This window comes from Heterocephalus glaber, unplaced genomic scaffold (genome assembly GCF_053883595.1).
Source record: "Heterocephalus glaber isolate CG9 unplaced genomic scaffold, H.glaber_assembly_v1.0 deba00001804, whole genome shotgun sequence".
NCBI lineage: Eukaryota > Metazoa > Chordata > Mammalia > Rodentia > Bathyergidae > Heterocephalus > Heterocephalus glaber.
The window spans coordinates 177,931-195,881 of record NW_028258479.1 but is presented as its reverse complement, the minus strand read 5'-3'; the positions used below and the strand labels follow the sequence as shown (position 1 = coordinate 195,881).

Sequence of the window (17,951 nt, the reverse complement as noted above, 5' to 3'; positions counted from 1 at the left end):
GGAGTTTCCATTTATTGTGGATTATACTCTTTTATCTGCATGTCTACTTTCAAATGTTGAATTATTAATATTAATATTGAATTATTGATATTATTAATTATTAATATTATCATTACTATATATTGCTGATGTTTCTCACATCTCTACTGTGTCTCATGTAGTGGAATATCTTATGAAATATTTTCTTCATTTTTTTAGATTATATACTGAGGCCTCATAGAGGTGAAAAAAATGACACCAAGTTCCAACAACTACTAAATCCTGAAGCCAAATTCAAATTCAGCTTTTCCTGGTTCCAAAATTAATATGAATAATGCTCTACATTGTTTCTTTGTTGACAATTTCGGGTGTTCAATGTCAAGACGATATTGCCCATGATGGTAAAATTTTATGTTCATAAGAACCCAGGAAGATAGATTCATGTTTCCAATTCTTGTTTCATTCCACAATATTCCACCACAGTCCTACAATAAACAGCATATTCTAACCCCAAAAGGAGAAAGTACCACCATTAACTAGGTATACAAGTATTCTAATCTTTTTTTCGATGTGCAGATTAAAGAAAAGTAAGCCTTACATCTCTTTCTCTGCTCTATATCTGCAAGCTAGCTGTCACTATTCCACATATGAGCCTAAATTAGTGCAAATCATTTGGTGGACAATATAAATATTACATTATGAAAATGCTGCATAAATTATTATCATTCCTTTGTCATAACTCACTTCCTTGTTTCCATTTTATCTTGCAAAGGGATGCTCCTAGATGAAGGAAAGGATTCTAAAGAATAATGAAAACATCAAGTGTAAAATCACCTATATTTTTGCACTCACTAACTACCATCAAGGCACTACATCTGTCCCATGCATTTCAGTGTGCATTTTTCATATCACATGAGATAGGTGCTGACATGAATCTTGGCTTGAGAATGAGGAAACTGAGCCTTAGGAACTTTAAGCACAGGATCTTACCAATTACACTTAGACTCTGAAGCAGTGACCGGTGCCTTCAGGTAGCTCAATAAAATTGTTACTGCACCCAAATCCTAGGGGAAAAGAACTACTTCAGGAACTAACGGGTTTCTCTTTGCTAGTGACATAGCAAAAACTGTGCCACTTGCTTCAAATATTTTACAGAACATTCTTTTATCCACCTTGCTACATAAAGTAGACAACTATTTTTCTTCCAATAAGTTTACCGGTACATTTTAGGTATACAGAACAGTTACATTCAATACTGGGATTTTGGACCTGTACATGATGTATCTTGGTTCTTATTTTTCCCCATCCCCCTGCCCTCTCTTCACCCCCTCCACCCTCCCCTATTTACAAAGACTTTGTTTCCATTTTTTTCTTTTTCTCATATTTTTCCCCAAATAGCAAGAAAAGGTCTAAAGGAGTAGACAACTATTTTTTATAAATCTATAATATAGACTAACCCCTCATCTCCAGCCCAAGAATTTCAAAAGTTCTTAAATAGCTCTAATAACCTGGAGAGAGCACATCCTTGGAAATGGGATAAATGGACTTCATTGCTTGTCCCTTTATCTCCCAGGATATGTTGATGTATTGTTCCTCAGGTCTCAAAGCGACTGTTACACAACAGTGCATGATAGGGGCTCAAAGAACTATCTCCAGGGCTCACCCAGTCCCTTTCAAACATAGCCCTTTGGATCTTATCTGCATTATATCCTTACACTCGCAATTACAATTTTGTTTGACCAATCAAAAGACCTAAAATACTGTAAAACAATATGGACTGAGCAATAATAAATAGCAATCACCTTTCTGCCTTAAAACTTATGAATCTATCATAATTGTCTTTGACTATTAGTATGCATCTCACCCTGAAATTCAAAGCCATCTTCTCTAATTGTCCATCTCCTGTTTTTGCAGGTTTTCCTCCCACAGAAGTCAAGCCCATCTCTTACTGTCAGACACCTACTTCAGCCTTTCTTGGTATGGTCTAAAAGACCCTGTGTTTAGGGCTGGACAGACTCAATTCTCTGTCCCAGTGAGGCCACTTACTGTCAGGTATTCAATCCTGTAGAATCAAAACAGTTCAATAGTAATCAAAGTCAGTATGTGTAAGGGCACTGTTACTGTCTCCATGATTTTCTCTTTTACTTCCCACAAAAGCTATGTGAGATTGTTACATTGTTATCCTGAGTTCTGAATGCAGCGAATAAAGCTTGGAGAACTTGTGAAACATGACTACAGCCTTTACCTGGGTGTGTGATAAAGCTCATAGCAGAGACTACCAACCACTATGCTCTTCAACTTCTCCAAGACTTTTATGTCTTGCCTTGCAGGACTTTCATGATGATCAAGAAAATGACAGGCAGGAGAGTGTTTGGAGAACAGTATTCAAGGAGTCTTCACGATTATTTTCCATTCCTGTAACCTTCCCGTCTTCCTGTTGCCCCCGCCTGTACCCTTTGTTAAGAAACCCAGTACAGTAGAGCAATGGGTAAGTCCCTGCAGAACCAATATTTAGCTCTTCAAAGGCCTAACATTATGCCCCAGAAGAGTATCAAATTCTCTCCATGATGGAGTAGCTTATTTTCCTCTCAAACATGTTAATTTCACTGAAATGTAACCGTTAATTATTCATTCCTTGACTCCATTACCTCCCACTTTGCATAATGCTCATGCATGCATGGGAAGAAGGTACTTGGATGACATATCCATAACACAAGCAGAACTGAGAGCACAAACAATATGGGAAGTGGAGGTCTAGAAACCACTGAAGGGAAGAGAGTCCCCTCACCAAACAAATACCAGAAAGAGTAGCAGCCTCAAGACCATCTTCACAATGGGACTTGTGGTCAGTTCTGTGCCCTGAAAACACATGCTAGTAAATCTCTATTAGTTTCAATTTACTTCTTTGTAAATTGGGGACAGTAACATAGCAGCTACCTCTTTTCACACGTGGATTAAATCACCTAACAGAAGTGTGTCTATTAGATAATAAAATTTTCATTTAACATAAATCCATGCATCACATATACAGAAATAATAGCTCCAGAAACTTATCAAGCACAGGAAGGAAGAAGATGAACAAAAGGACAAGGGAGAGTATTTTCTGCAGGTGTGGATTCTGTGTGAGTCCCAAGAGAATCAATTCAGTAACATGACTGCGGGCACTGGGTGAGCCCCTCGGGAAGTAACACCTTCTCAGGTCCTGGATTCCTCACCCAACACAGAGGTACAAAGTGAATCATACATGGGTCACAGCCTGAATTTCAAAGCACAGAGACAGGGATCACTCTAACTGTGGAGTGGGACTTGGGCACCCTCAACCTAGCACTCCTTCGTTGTTATGTCCTACTTCCCCCATGATGTTGGCTCGTCAGACACCCAATGTTCTGTCACCTACAAAACACTCAGAAATCATCAGTTACTGGACAATTTAACCAGAAGACATGGGGCCATGTTCATGAGCTCTGGATTCTCTGTATCCAACACCATGTGACTGTTAAGTCATCTCATGGCCCTGTGGGTCTGATCCCTCCTCAGTGAGCTTACCAATTATAGCTGTGAGCTATACTGTGGAAGTTGCAAAGTGCAGCTTATAGGTAGAGCTTACTACCTCTTCCAGAGTTGACATTTAAACCCACGATTTAAAATTTTAACCAAAGGCATGGTCAAGACCTACCTTGCAAGGCACTCTAAGCAGGCAGATGAGGAAAATGTATAACCCACTAGGGACACACCTTCCCTGGCATCTGCCATGCACAGATCATATTCATGGCTGTTTCCTCAGTGTGCTGAGCATAGTGTCTGGCATAATGTTTTCAGCATGTGGCACCTACTCGGAGATAAATAAATGACAAATTCCTACACTCCCTACATCTCCATGAATACACACTTCTCATCCTCTCACTCTGTCTATCTACAATACACAATTACTTTATGAAAAATGTAAATAAATTCTTAAAAGGAAAGGTACATTCCAGTTGAATAGTTTTGGCATATTTTATAGGTTGAATATGTTATTAGGCAATTCGACTTTCAGGATCATTACACTGGTAGGTAAAATTGTTTATTCTTCAAAATTACATTCCACAGACAATTTAACACAGTCTCATTCAGTAAATTTACAGTTTCAATACTGGGCTAAAAAATTCTCTTATATTGGCTTTTCAATCCTTGGAGATTTGTTAAGTAAAAGAAACCCTTATTTTCAAAGTTATGAAAATAGAAACAATGTGGTGTACAGAAAGAGACCTCTAGATAATGTAAAGTAGATATAACTTACATATATAGAGAGAGAGAGAATAATTACAAGTACATATTATAAGTTCACTAATTCAACAAATATTTATTGGACACTTACTATGTGTAGCAATGTATGTTGCTTTACATAATTATAAAAATGCCTGCTTTAAATGCGTTTAATAATCCCTCTTCTGATATTTTATACTACACAGCAGCAATTCATCCATCCACAAGATGAATTATCCACCTTATTTCTCTATGTTTCTGCTACATACAGTCTCCTGTCTCCTCCCATTCTCCTATAGCCTTCATCACTCTTGGATAAAGAATATTGCATTATTGATAGAAGGGGAGGAAGTGATCCTAACATGGGGACATAAATATTACAAAGAAATGAAAAGAGAACATGTAAGTGCAATAAAAAAGTAGTTTAAAATGTTTCATTTTTTTCAGAGTTAAATGGAAATAGGGTTTTATTTTTTATCCAAGATGAAAATCTTATACATATGTGAAAAGAAGGTACAACAACTTCATTATATTCCCTTGTTCTGAGGACAACTCCTACCCAGATGTGAGAAGAGCACAGTGTACAAGAATAAGAATACGGCAACACAAGTGATTCAGAAATAACTTCGAAGAAATAAAAATAATTTTCTTTTCTTTGACTTCACAGTACTCTTCCTAGAAATAAATTCTAAAGGAGAATATTTTTTAAAATAAAAATTATTATGTAAAAATATGTTCAATGCAATTATTTAAAGACTGAGAAAAATTAGAAACTGTATGCAATGTCCAAAATTAGGAAGTAATATATATAATAAAATAGATTATGGCATATAATAATATATGTAAATTTAGCAGAGATGTTTTTAAAATTTGTAGTATCCTAGAAAATTCTTTCGTTGTAATATTAAATTGGAAAATGTTAGAATGCAAATTTTAGTATTTAGTATGATTCTAATTTAAATATATATCACTTCTAAATTTAGGGAATTATAATTGATTCTCCCATTCTCAGGGCTCAACATGGTGAAGAAAGACTGAAGCCTAGGTGAACAGCAATGAGGGGTGACTATATGATTTTTAAGGTCTATTTAACCCTGAGATTCTCTCACCGTGATTTCCTTTCAAAATACCTCACCTATCACCTAGTCTGACATAGCTCCATGGCCAGGGCCCCGGGCAGCTGTTAATCCATCAATAAATGAATGAAAGCTATAAGATTGAGTCGAGTAGCTCAGTTCCAGTCAACTTTGCTAATTTTTAAACGGCACCTTTGGAGGATGCCTTACCACTGCCACATAACCTGATTTGTAGGCAAATTCTGAACTTTCTTAGCTGCAGCTAATTAGACCTCGGGGAGTATTTTACAAGCAGACATTGCCAGCAGCCCAATTACTTCAACTCACACAACTGAATATTAGATAGGAACTTTTGTGGCATTCATCTTTAATTGTTAACCTTTTCCTTAAATTCACACAAAGACAAATCACTGTGTCAAGAGAAAACAAAATAGTCCTCTGCTAATGAATTTGGATATTTAATAACAAATGAAGTTAGTTCATTAGTGGACTTAGGATATTTAGTATTGTACAAATTAAACATTTAGTTGAGTAACTATCTGACTTCTTCAATTTTTATTATACTTTGTTTCCTTATCAACACCTCCTGCACTGTTATAACACTTTTTAAATATTGTTTTTTGGGGCATACATTAAGTGCTAGTTATGACATATAACAGCAGGACTTCATAGAAGTAGTTTACAGTGTTTCTTCAAAGCAGTCTTTCTCATAACAAATTTTGAAACTAGATTAACAGCATGATGGTGAAATAGTTACATCCCTGAACTATCTTCACAGTTGTAAGGCATTCAAATGTAATCTAATACTATCCCTATGAAGTGGAAAAACAGGCATCAATTTATCTCTCTATAACATGGAAAACCAAGTCAGGGAGTCAGAACATCATCAACCAATGTAAAGAAAAGCCAATCCTCCTGAATCCTGGGCCAGAGTCTTCATTCTTGGATTATTGTGTGATAACTAATGTGTCAGAACACTTTTATGCTGTCACAAATTGTGAGGTGCATTGCAATTGTTTACTAAAAGAAGCCAATATTTGGAATATACCAATATTTGAAATTATTCTTTAAAACAAACTGAATTCAATTAAATTTAGGAATATTTGTAAATATAACACATTCATTTACTCATATTTGAATATATTTTCTAAAGTAAAAGAGAGAGTGAGAGAGACAGAGAGAGAAATTGTACATAACTCTGAGTTGGCTCTGGAAATGTGGTCATTCTGAGCAGCATAGTAGAATACAGTTTAACAAAACTGAGAACATGATATAAATTTGATTTGTCTAGACATTTGAACAATGTAGTTCTATGGTAACATTTGTCTTTTGTCTTAGTTACTTTCCTCATTGGTGAAACAAAATACCCAACACCCAAAGTTAAGAGAGAAGACGTTTATTTCAGCTCATAGTTTGTAGAGGTTATAGTCCATAGTCTTCCAGATCCAAGGCAGGGTAGCATGGTAGAGGTGCATCACAGAGGAGAAACAGTTCATGGCAGGCATGCAGAAGCCAGCAAGCAGCAGCAGCAGAAGCAGCAAGCCTGGTTTTCTTCTATCCCTTTATATTCCATCCAGGCTATAAGTCTATTGATTGGTGCCACCCATACCCAAGGTGAGACTTCCATTATCCACAGCCTTAATCCCAGGATCATGCCGTTAATTCACATTCACACACCTAATTTAGCCACCTTCAAAATCCCCACCTATAAGCACGTGGCTTGGAGGGGACATCTAGATACAACCATAACACCTTTCAACTCTGGAATGGAAGCAGAGAGTCCAATTGGAAAATGAACATGTGCTTTAAAATGTATCATACCCAACCCAATAAAAAGTTAAATTCACCCATGATGTCATATTACTTTTCATCCAACCTCTACTGAAATAACTTGAATGATAAGTATAGATTTTTTTAATCCCCACACCTGTCTAGCTGAGCTCCCCATAACCTAGAGCAACGTAACTTGGAGAAAGGACAGAGTCCACAAAGTTAAGTCCAAATTTGTGAGAGTTGTCCATGGAGGAAAGTTTTCAAAAGAAGAATTTTTGGAGCTAGAAGGGAAAGTCTGTTTTCAGAAAACGAGAAGAAGTGAGTGGAAAATTACAAGAAAGACAGAAACACATATTTCAAAGTGAAAGGGTAAATGAGAATGAAAGAAGGAAAAATTAAATATGGATCAGATCACAGTTGGCAAGAAACCAGTGGAAGTATTAGTATCATATTTGACAAGTTTATTGCCTTTAAAAAAAACCAAAACAAATAATAGATACTTGCCAAAGTGTTCTTATGGAGAGTGTCATTCCCTTTAGTCAGCAGAGGAACATTTCTCAAGGCAAGAAAACACTCAAATGCAGAGCTCATATTGTCTTAGTCCAATCGAAAAATCTCTTGATGCCAAGAAGACATCTCTAAATTGTTCAAAAATTTAAAATTTGGAGATGCGTTAGATTGCTAACTTGCTACAGATAATCTCTCAAAACTCTTCCAATTCTACCTTTTCTAATTGAAGTATAAGGAAATATAACAATATTTAAGGTAATATATTTTGCAAATGGGAAGGGGACAAGAAGAGGGGGAGGAGAAAAGGATGCATAAAGAATTAAAATGCATTATGTTCATGTACCAACTTGCCATAATGAATGTAATTATTAAGTGCTGAGAATATATACTAATAAAAATAAAAATGAAAGTATAGAAACAATCACAAAACTTGTACACCTTCTAAATGAACAAAGTATACTGCTTGTAGAAACAAGATGAGCTTTTTATGATCCTGGAATGAAACCCTATTCTGTTGATCTGGAAGCTGATATTTTCTTGGTCCATTGTGATTCTACAATTACAATATATCAGCTAAATATTGTTACATCACAGGGTTCACTGACCTCTTCAATAAAAATTATAGCTGTGAGGTTAGAGGTTGAATGTTTCTGTCAGGAGGCATCTATGTATGTTATAATATATTTACATTGTGGAAATACATTACATCTTCTTAAAGATACAAAAGTTACAACGAAGTTTTGTAATTAAGATAAGTTGTTTAACTGAGAAACAACAACAAAGTTTAGTAATTAAGGTAAATTGTTAAGCTGAGAAATAATTTTTTTCAAATATTCAGTGATTATTTCTATCTTCTATCTACCATATAAACTATCTCTTAAAGCAGTTTTCTTTTTTCTTTTTCTCTTCTTTTTCATTTTAATTTTTCTTAGTGCATGTTTACAGTACAGAATGACTATATTTACTGTAGGAAACTGATACATTTATATAACATACCTCAATTCTTTTTATCCCCTTCCCCTCCACTTCCTTTTTTTTGCCAGCATCAGATTCATTTATTTATCTTATATATCCTTTAAAGGTAATTATCATACATACAGATTAACAACCAGACTAATAGGTCAAAATAACATATAAAACACATAAAACATTTGTAATAAACCAAGGTACACTTTTAGATACCTTGTCCATGATGAATTACAGTAACGGGTTTCTCTCTTTTTTCCTATTATCTGTCTTTCATTTTTGCACTTCATTTATATATATGTTGAGTTCCTCATATAAGAGAAACCATGCAATATTTAAACTTGTGTCTGATTTATTTCACTTAACATTATGGTCTCAAGGTGCATCCATTTTCCTACAAGTGTTTCAAGTTCATCTTTCTTTATGACAGAATAGCATTCCCTTTTATATATATGCTGCATTTTTTTTATTCATTCTTCTGTTGAAGGACATAGTCTGCTTCCAAGATTTAGCTACTATGAATTGTGTGGCTATAATCATGGGCATGCATCACTATGGTATGATGTCTTTAACTCTTTGGGGAACATTCCTACAAGAGGAATAGCTAGGTCAAATGGAATTTCTATTTTCAGTTTTTGAGGAATGTCCACACCGATTCCCATAGTGGTTGCACCAGTGTACACTCTCACCAACAGTGAAGAAGGGTTCTTTTCTCCAAGTAGCCTCACCAGCATTTGTTACTGGTCGATTTCTTGATGATAGCCATTCTTTCTGGAGTGAGATGAAATCTCAGTGTTGTTTTGTGTTCTTTGAATGCCCAGAGATGTTGAACTTTTTTTATGCACATCTATTTATTGGTTGTTTGTACTTCTTTATCTGATAAGTGTCTATACATTTCAGGTGTCCCTTTTTAAATGGGTCTTTAAATTTTGGGGCTCTAATATTTTTTAGTTCTTTATGTATTCTGGATATTAGCCCTCTGTCTGAGGAGTAGCTGGAAAAGTAGTTTTCCCATTCTGTAGGCTCACTCAGTTAATGGTTTTCTCTGATGTGCAGAATCTGATGTGACATCATTTGTTGATTATTGGTATTATTTCTTGAGTACCAGGGTTCTACTTGGAAGGTCTTTGTCTACACCTATGTCTTCAAGTGTGTTATCTATTTTGTCTTCCAACATATTAATGCTTTGCATTATAATGTTCAGATACTTGATCCATTTTGAATTTAGTTTAGTGCATGGTGAGAGATAAAGGTTTATGTTCAATCTTTAGCATGTGAATAGCCAGTTTCCCCAGCACCATTTGTTAATAAAGCTCTCTTTCCTCCAGCAAAAAGATTTGGCCCTTTTGCCAAACATAACATAGATCAGTGTGCCTGGAGTTGTTTTTGCATCCTCTATTTTGTTCATTGATCCACAAGTCTGTTTTTTGCCAGTATCATGCTGCTTTTATTCCTGTAGCTTTGTAGTATACTTTGAAATCAGGGATTATGATGCCCCTTGGCTTGCCCTTGTTGCCCAGAATTGCGTTGGCTCTTCTGGTTCCATATGAATTTTAAGACTGCTTTCTCAAGTTCTGTGGGGAATGTTATTGGTATTTTGACTGAGATTTTGTTAAATCTGTACAACAGTTTGGAAGTATGGCCATTCTGACTCTCCTTGTTCTGCCTATCCAGGATCAGGGCATGTCTTTCCATTTTCTTTTTGATCACCTTTTTTCAGAGTGCTACATTTTCATTGCAGAGGTCTTTCGCTCCCTTGGGGATTAGGTTAATTCCTAAGTATTTCACTTTTTTGATGCTATTGTGAAAAGTGTTGTTTCCCTAATTTCTCTCAGTGCATTTGTTATTGGTGAACAGGAAGGCTATTGATTATTGAGGATTGACTCTGTATCTGACTACATTAAGAAATGTAGGGTGTTTTCCATTTTCTTTTCCTTTTATTTTATTTTTTTCACTTGTAAAGAAAGGTACTTTTTGCTCACATTTCAGGAGATCCATATTTGGGGGCTGTCTCTGGCAATGTTTTCTTTCAGGCACTGTCCTGATAAGCAGGGTTTCACATTGCAGGAGATGATGAGTGTGTTTGAGTGTGTGTATGTGTGTGTGTGTGTGTGTCTAAAACAATTTTTAAAGAGGATTCTAGATTCATACAACTAGGAATACTAGTAATATCAATATTTATTATTGTGATTCATATTATTTTCATTTTATTTTTAATACTTTCCTTAATTGTGAACATTTTCACATATATGTGTTTTTAAAAATTGCATTTCTCATTAAAGATTTTTAATCTAGTAAATTGACATTTCTTATGACATATAACCAGAAATACTTTATAAAGCAAACCATAATCAAATATTAGGCCCAAACAATTTTATATAATAAAAACATCAAAGGATGTGGAATAAGAATAGTACTTTTGTTCAAGTTGTATGTATATGTCCTATGATTTAGTCATTTAACTTTTCTGACTTCTCTGTTTTTTCTGTATAGTAAGAACAGTAGATTTCAGTGTTGTAAGGGGGTTGTGACCTTGTGGGAAAAATAAAATTTCACATAGGTTTAAATTAAGTTTTAAAATCACTGTACTACTTTTACTCAATGGAACAAAAAGCTCAATGTAATCTTAAGTCAGATGTATTGCATGTGTCCTGAGATCATTAGAAGCATCTCTGTTCTAAAATACACCCAGTGCTTACGTGCTAGGAGGTAGTGCAGATTTCTGAGTACCAACTACTTGTAAATGAAGGCGTGCTGTGTGAATCTGACATCTGAAAAGAAAATTTTTTAATTTTCTAGAAAAGAAACATTTGAAAGTAAAATAAAAACGTAAAATAAAAAATAAAATTAAAAAAATGTAAAGTAAAAAATGTGGTGAGTGAAGTTTGCCTCTAGAATGCAAATCTGCCACTGGCTCTGTCTCTGTCACTGGGCTGGTTATTTAACATTTTTGAACTTTATTTTTCCTTCATCTATGCCACAGGAATGACCATGACATGTACCTTGCCGAAATGTTTTAAGAGTCAAATAAGAGTTTGAAGAAAAGATATCAAGTATGATAATTTTCATTTTCCCATAGTTCCATGGTTAACCATGGTCCACAAATGCTGAATGGAAAATTCCAGAAACAATTATAGATTATAAATTGTATGTTGCTTTTAGTAGCGAGAAGAAATCTCATGCTATGTCCTTCTGTCTGGCCTGTAACATGATTTATCCCTTTGTCCAGCATAACAACATTGTCCAAATTATCAAGTCAATCGTCATAGTATGACAGTCCTTATAACCAAGCAAACAATAATGGCTTAGTAATGGCTTTAAGATGCAATATTTTATTACAACATATTGTTATAACAGTTTTGTTATTATCCTTAATAGTGAACTTTTTTATGCACATAGAGGAAAAACATAATAGATACACGTGGGTCAGTGATATCTAGGTTCAGTAACATTTGTCCATTGAAGGATCTGGGAATTTAGGGCCCAAGGATGCGAAAGATCATGAAACAAATAAACAAAATTTTCCTATGAGATTATTTACTATCTAAAATTGTGTTCCTGTTCAATAACATTCTAATGGCATTTTTTACCTCTGCATTCCTTACTGTGTAGATAACAGGATTTAACAGGGGAGTGACAAGAGTATAGAATACAGTTACTGCTTTATCCATATGAAAGGTGGCTACTGGTCGCAGATACATAAAAATACAGGGCACAAAGAACAAGACGACGACTGTGATGTGGGAGCCACAGGTGGAGAGGGCCTTTTTCCTCCTCGCGGAGCTGTAAGTCCTCAAAGAGTGCAGGAGGTGCACATAGGACAGCACCAACATGACAAAGGTGATCACAGCCATCCCCCCACCATTGACAGCAACCAAGAGCCCAGGAAGGAAATGGTCGGTGCAGGCCAGTTGTATCAGGGGGAAGATGTCACACATGAAATGGTCTATCCTGTTGGGGCCACAGAATGGGAGCCAGAAAGTGACTAGAATCTGCCCGAAGGAATGGAGAAAGCCCACTGCCCAGCACACCCCCACCAGGATGCGGCACTTGCTGTGGCTCATCAGGGTCACATAGTGCAGAGGTCTACAGATGGCCACGTAACGGTCGTAGGCCATGACCACGAGGAGGACAGTCTCTGAACCTCCCAAGAAATGTTCCAGAAAAAGCTGCATCATGCAAACATTGAATGAGACAGCTTTTGTGTCTGAATGCAAATCCACTAGCATTTTAGGGATTATGGAAGAAGAATAGCATGCATCTATCAGAGATAAGAAAGCCAGGAAAAAATACATTGGCGAGTCCAAAGTGTGACTGCAGATTATAGTGGTGACAATGAGCAGGTTTCCTGCAACAGTGACAATGTAGGTGATGAGTAACACGAAAAACAGAATTTCCTGCATCTCAGAATTCTGCATCAGCCCCATTAGAATGAATTCAGTCACATTCATTCTGTTTTCTTCTATTCCAATGTCAATGCTGAGTTCAGGGGTGGTTGGTTAACCTGGAAAAATAAAATCCTTCATAGCAAATGTGATGAGCCAGAATATTTTGGGTCATTAGGTAAACCCAAAGAATTTAGTACTGTAAGCTATTTTCTTTTTTTGGTACCGGGGATCGAACTCAGGTCCTTGCGCTTGAGAGGCAGTCCCCGGCCCTATAAGCTATTTTCTTTCACTGTATTCCAGAAGAGAACAAACATACTATGTTTTCTATTTCATTTATTTTTTTTATTTTTTTATTTTTTTGGTACTGGGGATCGAACTCCGGACCTTGCGCTTGAGAGGCAGGCACAGGAACCACTGAGCTAAATCCCCACCCCACATTTTCTATTTTATAAAAGGGGATTCGAACAACCTTTTGCACCCGTGTATCTCAACTTCTTATAAGCCTGCTCAAACCCCTTTACAGCCCTGTTGACCGGTTTCACTTGTCACTTGAGCAAATTTCACTAGGCCTTTCCTGAAGGAAAACTCCACATGGGGAATCTACATGATGGCAAACCGGATTCCTTCTCAGCCACAAAGATAAGCTAGAATGATCCTTTCTAACATAACCCCTGGTTCTAGTTGCACACACTGTTGATGTATAAAGTCTACTCCACCCCTTCCTCTATTTAGAAACTCTTAAATAAGTTGCAAAGAAACTACCCTGTGGGAGGGAAGGGAAAGGGGACGTAAAAAAGGAATGAAAACGTGTTATGTACATATACCAACTCCCCACAAGGAGTGGAAACACTGTGTACTACAAACATGCTAATTTTTTTTAAAAAGAATTTGGTTCAGAATGGCCTGATCATAAGGTATTTTGTAAACATTAATTAAATGAATACTTAAGTTGGAAGACTCCAGTTCCTCTGTTGTTTTTTTTTTCTAGCTAGCTCCAAACTGAAGTGCAAAGGAGCCATTCCTTCCATCCTACAGATGTCCCTTCATGCTTGTCACCCTGCTGGCTGTCCCCACAGTCAGTTTCCCAGCTCCTTCCCTCTTTCCCATGTGCAGTGGCAGCTGAAGGTAGAGGTGAGGGAGGAAGAGAAAGTCTGTCAGGGGTTTCTTTGACTGGCTGCCTCCTACAGTTTGGACAGAAGAGTGCCTTCTACGAAGACTTCAGCTAAGGGGTGCCCCCCTTTGGGGTGCAGCTTTACAAGACTCGTGGGCCTGTCCTGCAATCACCTTCTCCCCCCACAGTCTCAGGCGGGTTTGCAGCAACGCTGCCTGCTGTTACTCACCCTGCAGTGCATTATCTGACCTTATTAGTTTCTTTTAACTCTAAGAAGTTTACTTGATAAACAATATTTGTTTGCATTTATATATTAATTGGTACATTTTAGTTATACAAGACATTTATATTTATCATTGGGTGTCTGTACCTGTACATGATGCATCTTGGTTCTTATTTTTTCCCCATTCCCTGTGTTCCCTTCACCCCCTCCACCCTTCCCTATTTATATAGACTTTGTTTCCTTTTTTTTTTCTTTCTCATAATTTTTCCTTTCCCTTCTTTCCTTTCCCCTTCCTCTCCCACCACCCCTACCCCTTTGGACCTTTTCCTATTTTAAATTATCAATTGTTCATTTTAATCATTTTCATCCTTATTTATACTTTCAGTTTCTCACACTAGAGAGTCTTAATCAAACTCTCTTCCAATTTTCATTTCGATTTTAATATTTCTTGTCCAGACTCCAAGGATGTGGAAAATTTGTATTTATCCTTGTAAACAAATAGAAGTCAGTGAGAAAATGACTTCCTTTTCATATATGTATTTTATTCAACAGTCAATTGCGCTATTTTTTGCAGTATAGCTGCTAAATAAATTTACTACTTACCAGGAAAGACTCTACAGTGCAATGTTAGAAGTCTTTCTTCATCTAGGCATGGTGGTGCATGACTAACTTTGGTGCTCTGGGAGGCTGAGGCAGGAGGATAGCAAATCAAGCTCAGCCTGGGCAGTTTAGTGTCTTAGCCAGATCATATCTTTAAAAAGTTATATATAAAATATGGTTATAGATATGAAACGGGGAACTTAACTCAGTGAGAAGGCCCCTAGTACTGTGAAAATATTTTCTTGAAAAGTCTTTTTTGTGAAGGACTGGGGTATAACATAAAGATGACTACAGGAGTGGTCAAAATATATGGTAAATGTTAAAATTTTAAAACATACTACAATAGCTGACCCTTTGCCATTAATCCCCTTCAAAATACTTCTCCTAGATTCAAACACACTTATCCCATCATTCTTGCCACTTTCGGTAGTAGTTCTGGAAGTTTTTTGTGAGTGTCTTTATAAGATTTAATAAAAAATACAGTGATACCATATCTGCTGCTTGCATGCTACCCAATAGAAAAGTAGGCTTATAAAACCATTCCAGTGTGTCCTCATTCACCTTAGTCACTGAGTCTGGCACTGTGAGACTTTTGGCTCTACTCCAAAGTCAAAATGAGGATGGAAGGAAAGCAATTTGAATCAATTCAGTATATCAAGGTACCCCGACAGTGCAGCTAAATGTTCACAAAATAAGACTTCAGAAACACATTAAAAGTGTCTAGAACAATGGGGTGCACATGTTCTAAGCCAGGGAGGGGGGCTTTTTGAGAGGGATTAGTGGACATGTGTCTTTAAATGTGTTTGATTTTTTTTTTGTAAATTTAAACAGTCACCATATTTGTAGATCACTTGTAGATCTATGTTTCTTCAATCTACACATATTCTAGGATGCTGTCTTAGGGTTATAGAAATCTAGGAGTCTATAAAGCCTATCCTTTTCATTGTCTTGAAGTGAAATAAAGCTGTTTCACAAATCTTTTAAGTTGTAGAAGATGTTAATACTGTAAATAATCATTGCTCATAGAACTACAAATATTTTCTGGCAGATTGATTTTCCTGAGCATTGCATATAAAACATTTGAATTTATTTGTAAATCCATTACAACCCCCCCACTGAACAACACAAGTGTGATACATTGTGTTCTCCTTTAGACTAATTATAATCATTAATCTCTTTTCACTAATTAGTAAGCTATGTAAAATCTTTGCCATGTGTCAATTTTATATTTGTATGAGACTTGTGATTTCACTCTATTTTTTGAAAATTATTTTGTCTTTTTATGTTAAAATTACTGATGAAATTTAAAGAATCACAAAGATACATATATTCTTACCATGTGTGTTGTTTCAGCATGAACTATTCAACTTTACTGTATTTGGGATTTATTTCTATTTGAAATAGGATGGAAACAAAATGTGAAATTAAAGAACATTTTTATTAATCTCCCAATTCTAAACTCATCCAGAATTAGCTAATGTGAGCTTTTTTTTTTTTTTGTACTGGGGATCAAACTTAGAACCTTGCGCTTGCAAGGCAGGTGGCAGCACCACTGAGCTAAATCCCTGGCCCTAAAGTGAGCATTTTTATCAATCAAAATAATAACAAGTCTGGAATGAATTATGTCAATTTGGCCATAGGGTGGGTGCATGTACATGTGTGTGTGTGCTTGCGTGCGTGTGTATGTGTGCATACACATAGGGGCTACTTAAAAGGGATACATAGTTTCAACATCTGTTTAATAATTCACACATCAGGTCATGTCCAAATTCTTGTTATCTACTTCTACATATACCTGGAATACTACAAAGTAGAGATGTAGCAGTAAAGAATATGGAAAAACTAGAAGTGTAAATGAGGTTCAGAATGTATAATTCATAATGTAAAATAGGAAGAAAAAGTCTAAAGGAGTAGGGGAAGTGGGATAGGTAGGGGAAAGGAAAGAAGAGAAAAGAAAAAATATGAGAAAAGGAAAAAATGGAAACAAACTCTTTGTAAATAAGGAAGAGTAGAGAGGGTGAAGGGAGGGCAGGGGAATGGAGAAAAAATAAGAATCAAGATACGTCATGTAAAGGTACAAGATCCCAATAATGAATGTAACTGTACTGAACACCTAAAATGTACCAATGAACTTAATGAGAGTAAAAAAAAAAAGGAATAAGGAAAAAACCTACCTTCATGTCCTAGGAGAAAGAGACAGAGGACAGCGATTTTTTAAAAGGAATTATATACTATGGAAGACTGTATGAGATGCTATGAGAAAAATAAAGCAGGCAGCATAAAACAGAGTCTGAAGAGAGGGATCATTCTGTACGAGGCTGTCAGAAAAGGCTCCATTGAGACGTAGTAATAAAGAGGAAGGAATGGAGTAAGGAAGGGGGACCGAGAAAATATTTAGAGGAAGACTTCAGACCCAAATGCCAACAAGGGGGATCCCTGCAGAAGGAGTAGAGCCAGGAATGTCTAAGGGGGCTGCAGCTAGGGTGGGGCCAGCTGGGACGGCCAGATGCCAGGCCTCTCAGGGCTTTGTAGACCACCCTAAGGGCTGTGACTTCACCGTAAGTGGCAGCTTCTGGGTTTCCACAGCAGAAGGGCAGAATCGGACTTAACTGTCAGATAGAACATTTGGTCCACTGCCTGAAGAAAAGGGGCAGAGGACCAAGAGCAGAAGCAGGGAGCCGAGTTAGGGCGTCATCGTTATGCAGAAGGTGAAGGCAGTCCAGACCAGGGTGGTTGTGGGGAAAGGAATGTATTGTGAAGGTGAATCCAGCCAAGTGCCTCGTATGGAGTGTAAACCTCATGTAAATGCTGGTGTACTAGCTGTGGCTTCTACACATAAAATTGTCTCAATGTATGACAATGCTTTCTTCAAATGATACGATCAAAATCCTTGGAATAATTTTTTCCTGTTTACATCCCATATCAAGCAAATTAAAACAACCCATATATTGGCTGCGTATTTCATACCTATTTGTGTCCATCAGTGAGCCAGTCTCTCTTTCATTTTTACAGCAATTTCCCAAGCCATGATCTTGTTTAGAGAAAATATTCAAGAATTCCAGAGATTCACTACATTTTAT

General features: G+C 36.5%; 1 protein-coding gene across 1 annotated transcript; it reads right to left on the bottom strand.

The window, feature by feature from the left end:
• Positions 1-11,977: 11,977 nt before the first annotated feature.
• Positions 11,978-16,250, bottom strand: LOC147820783 (olfactory receptor 4C12-like). The gene is made up of 2 exons (XM_087203578.1): positions 16,232-16,250; positions 11,978-13,008 (listed from the first exon to the last, which is right to left on the bottom strand). The coding sequence occupies exon 2, from the start codon at positions 12,998-13,000 to the stop codon at positions 12,083-12,085; it is 918 nt and encodes a 305-aa protein (XP_087059704.1). The 5' UTR covers positions 13,001-13,008; positions 16,232-16,250; the 3' UTR covers positions 11,978-12,082.
• Positions 16,251-17,951: the final 1,701 nt, after the last annotated feature.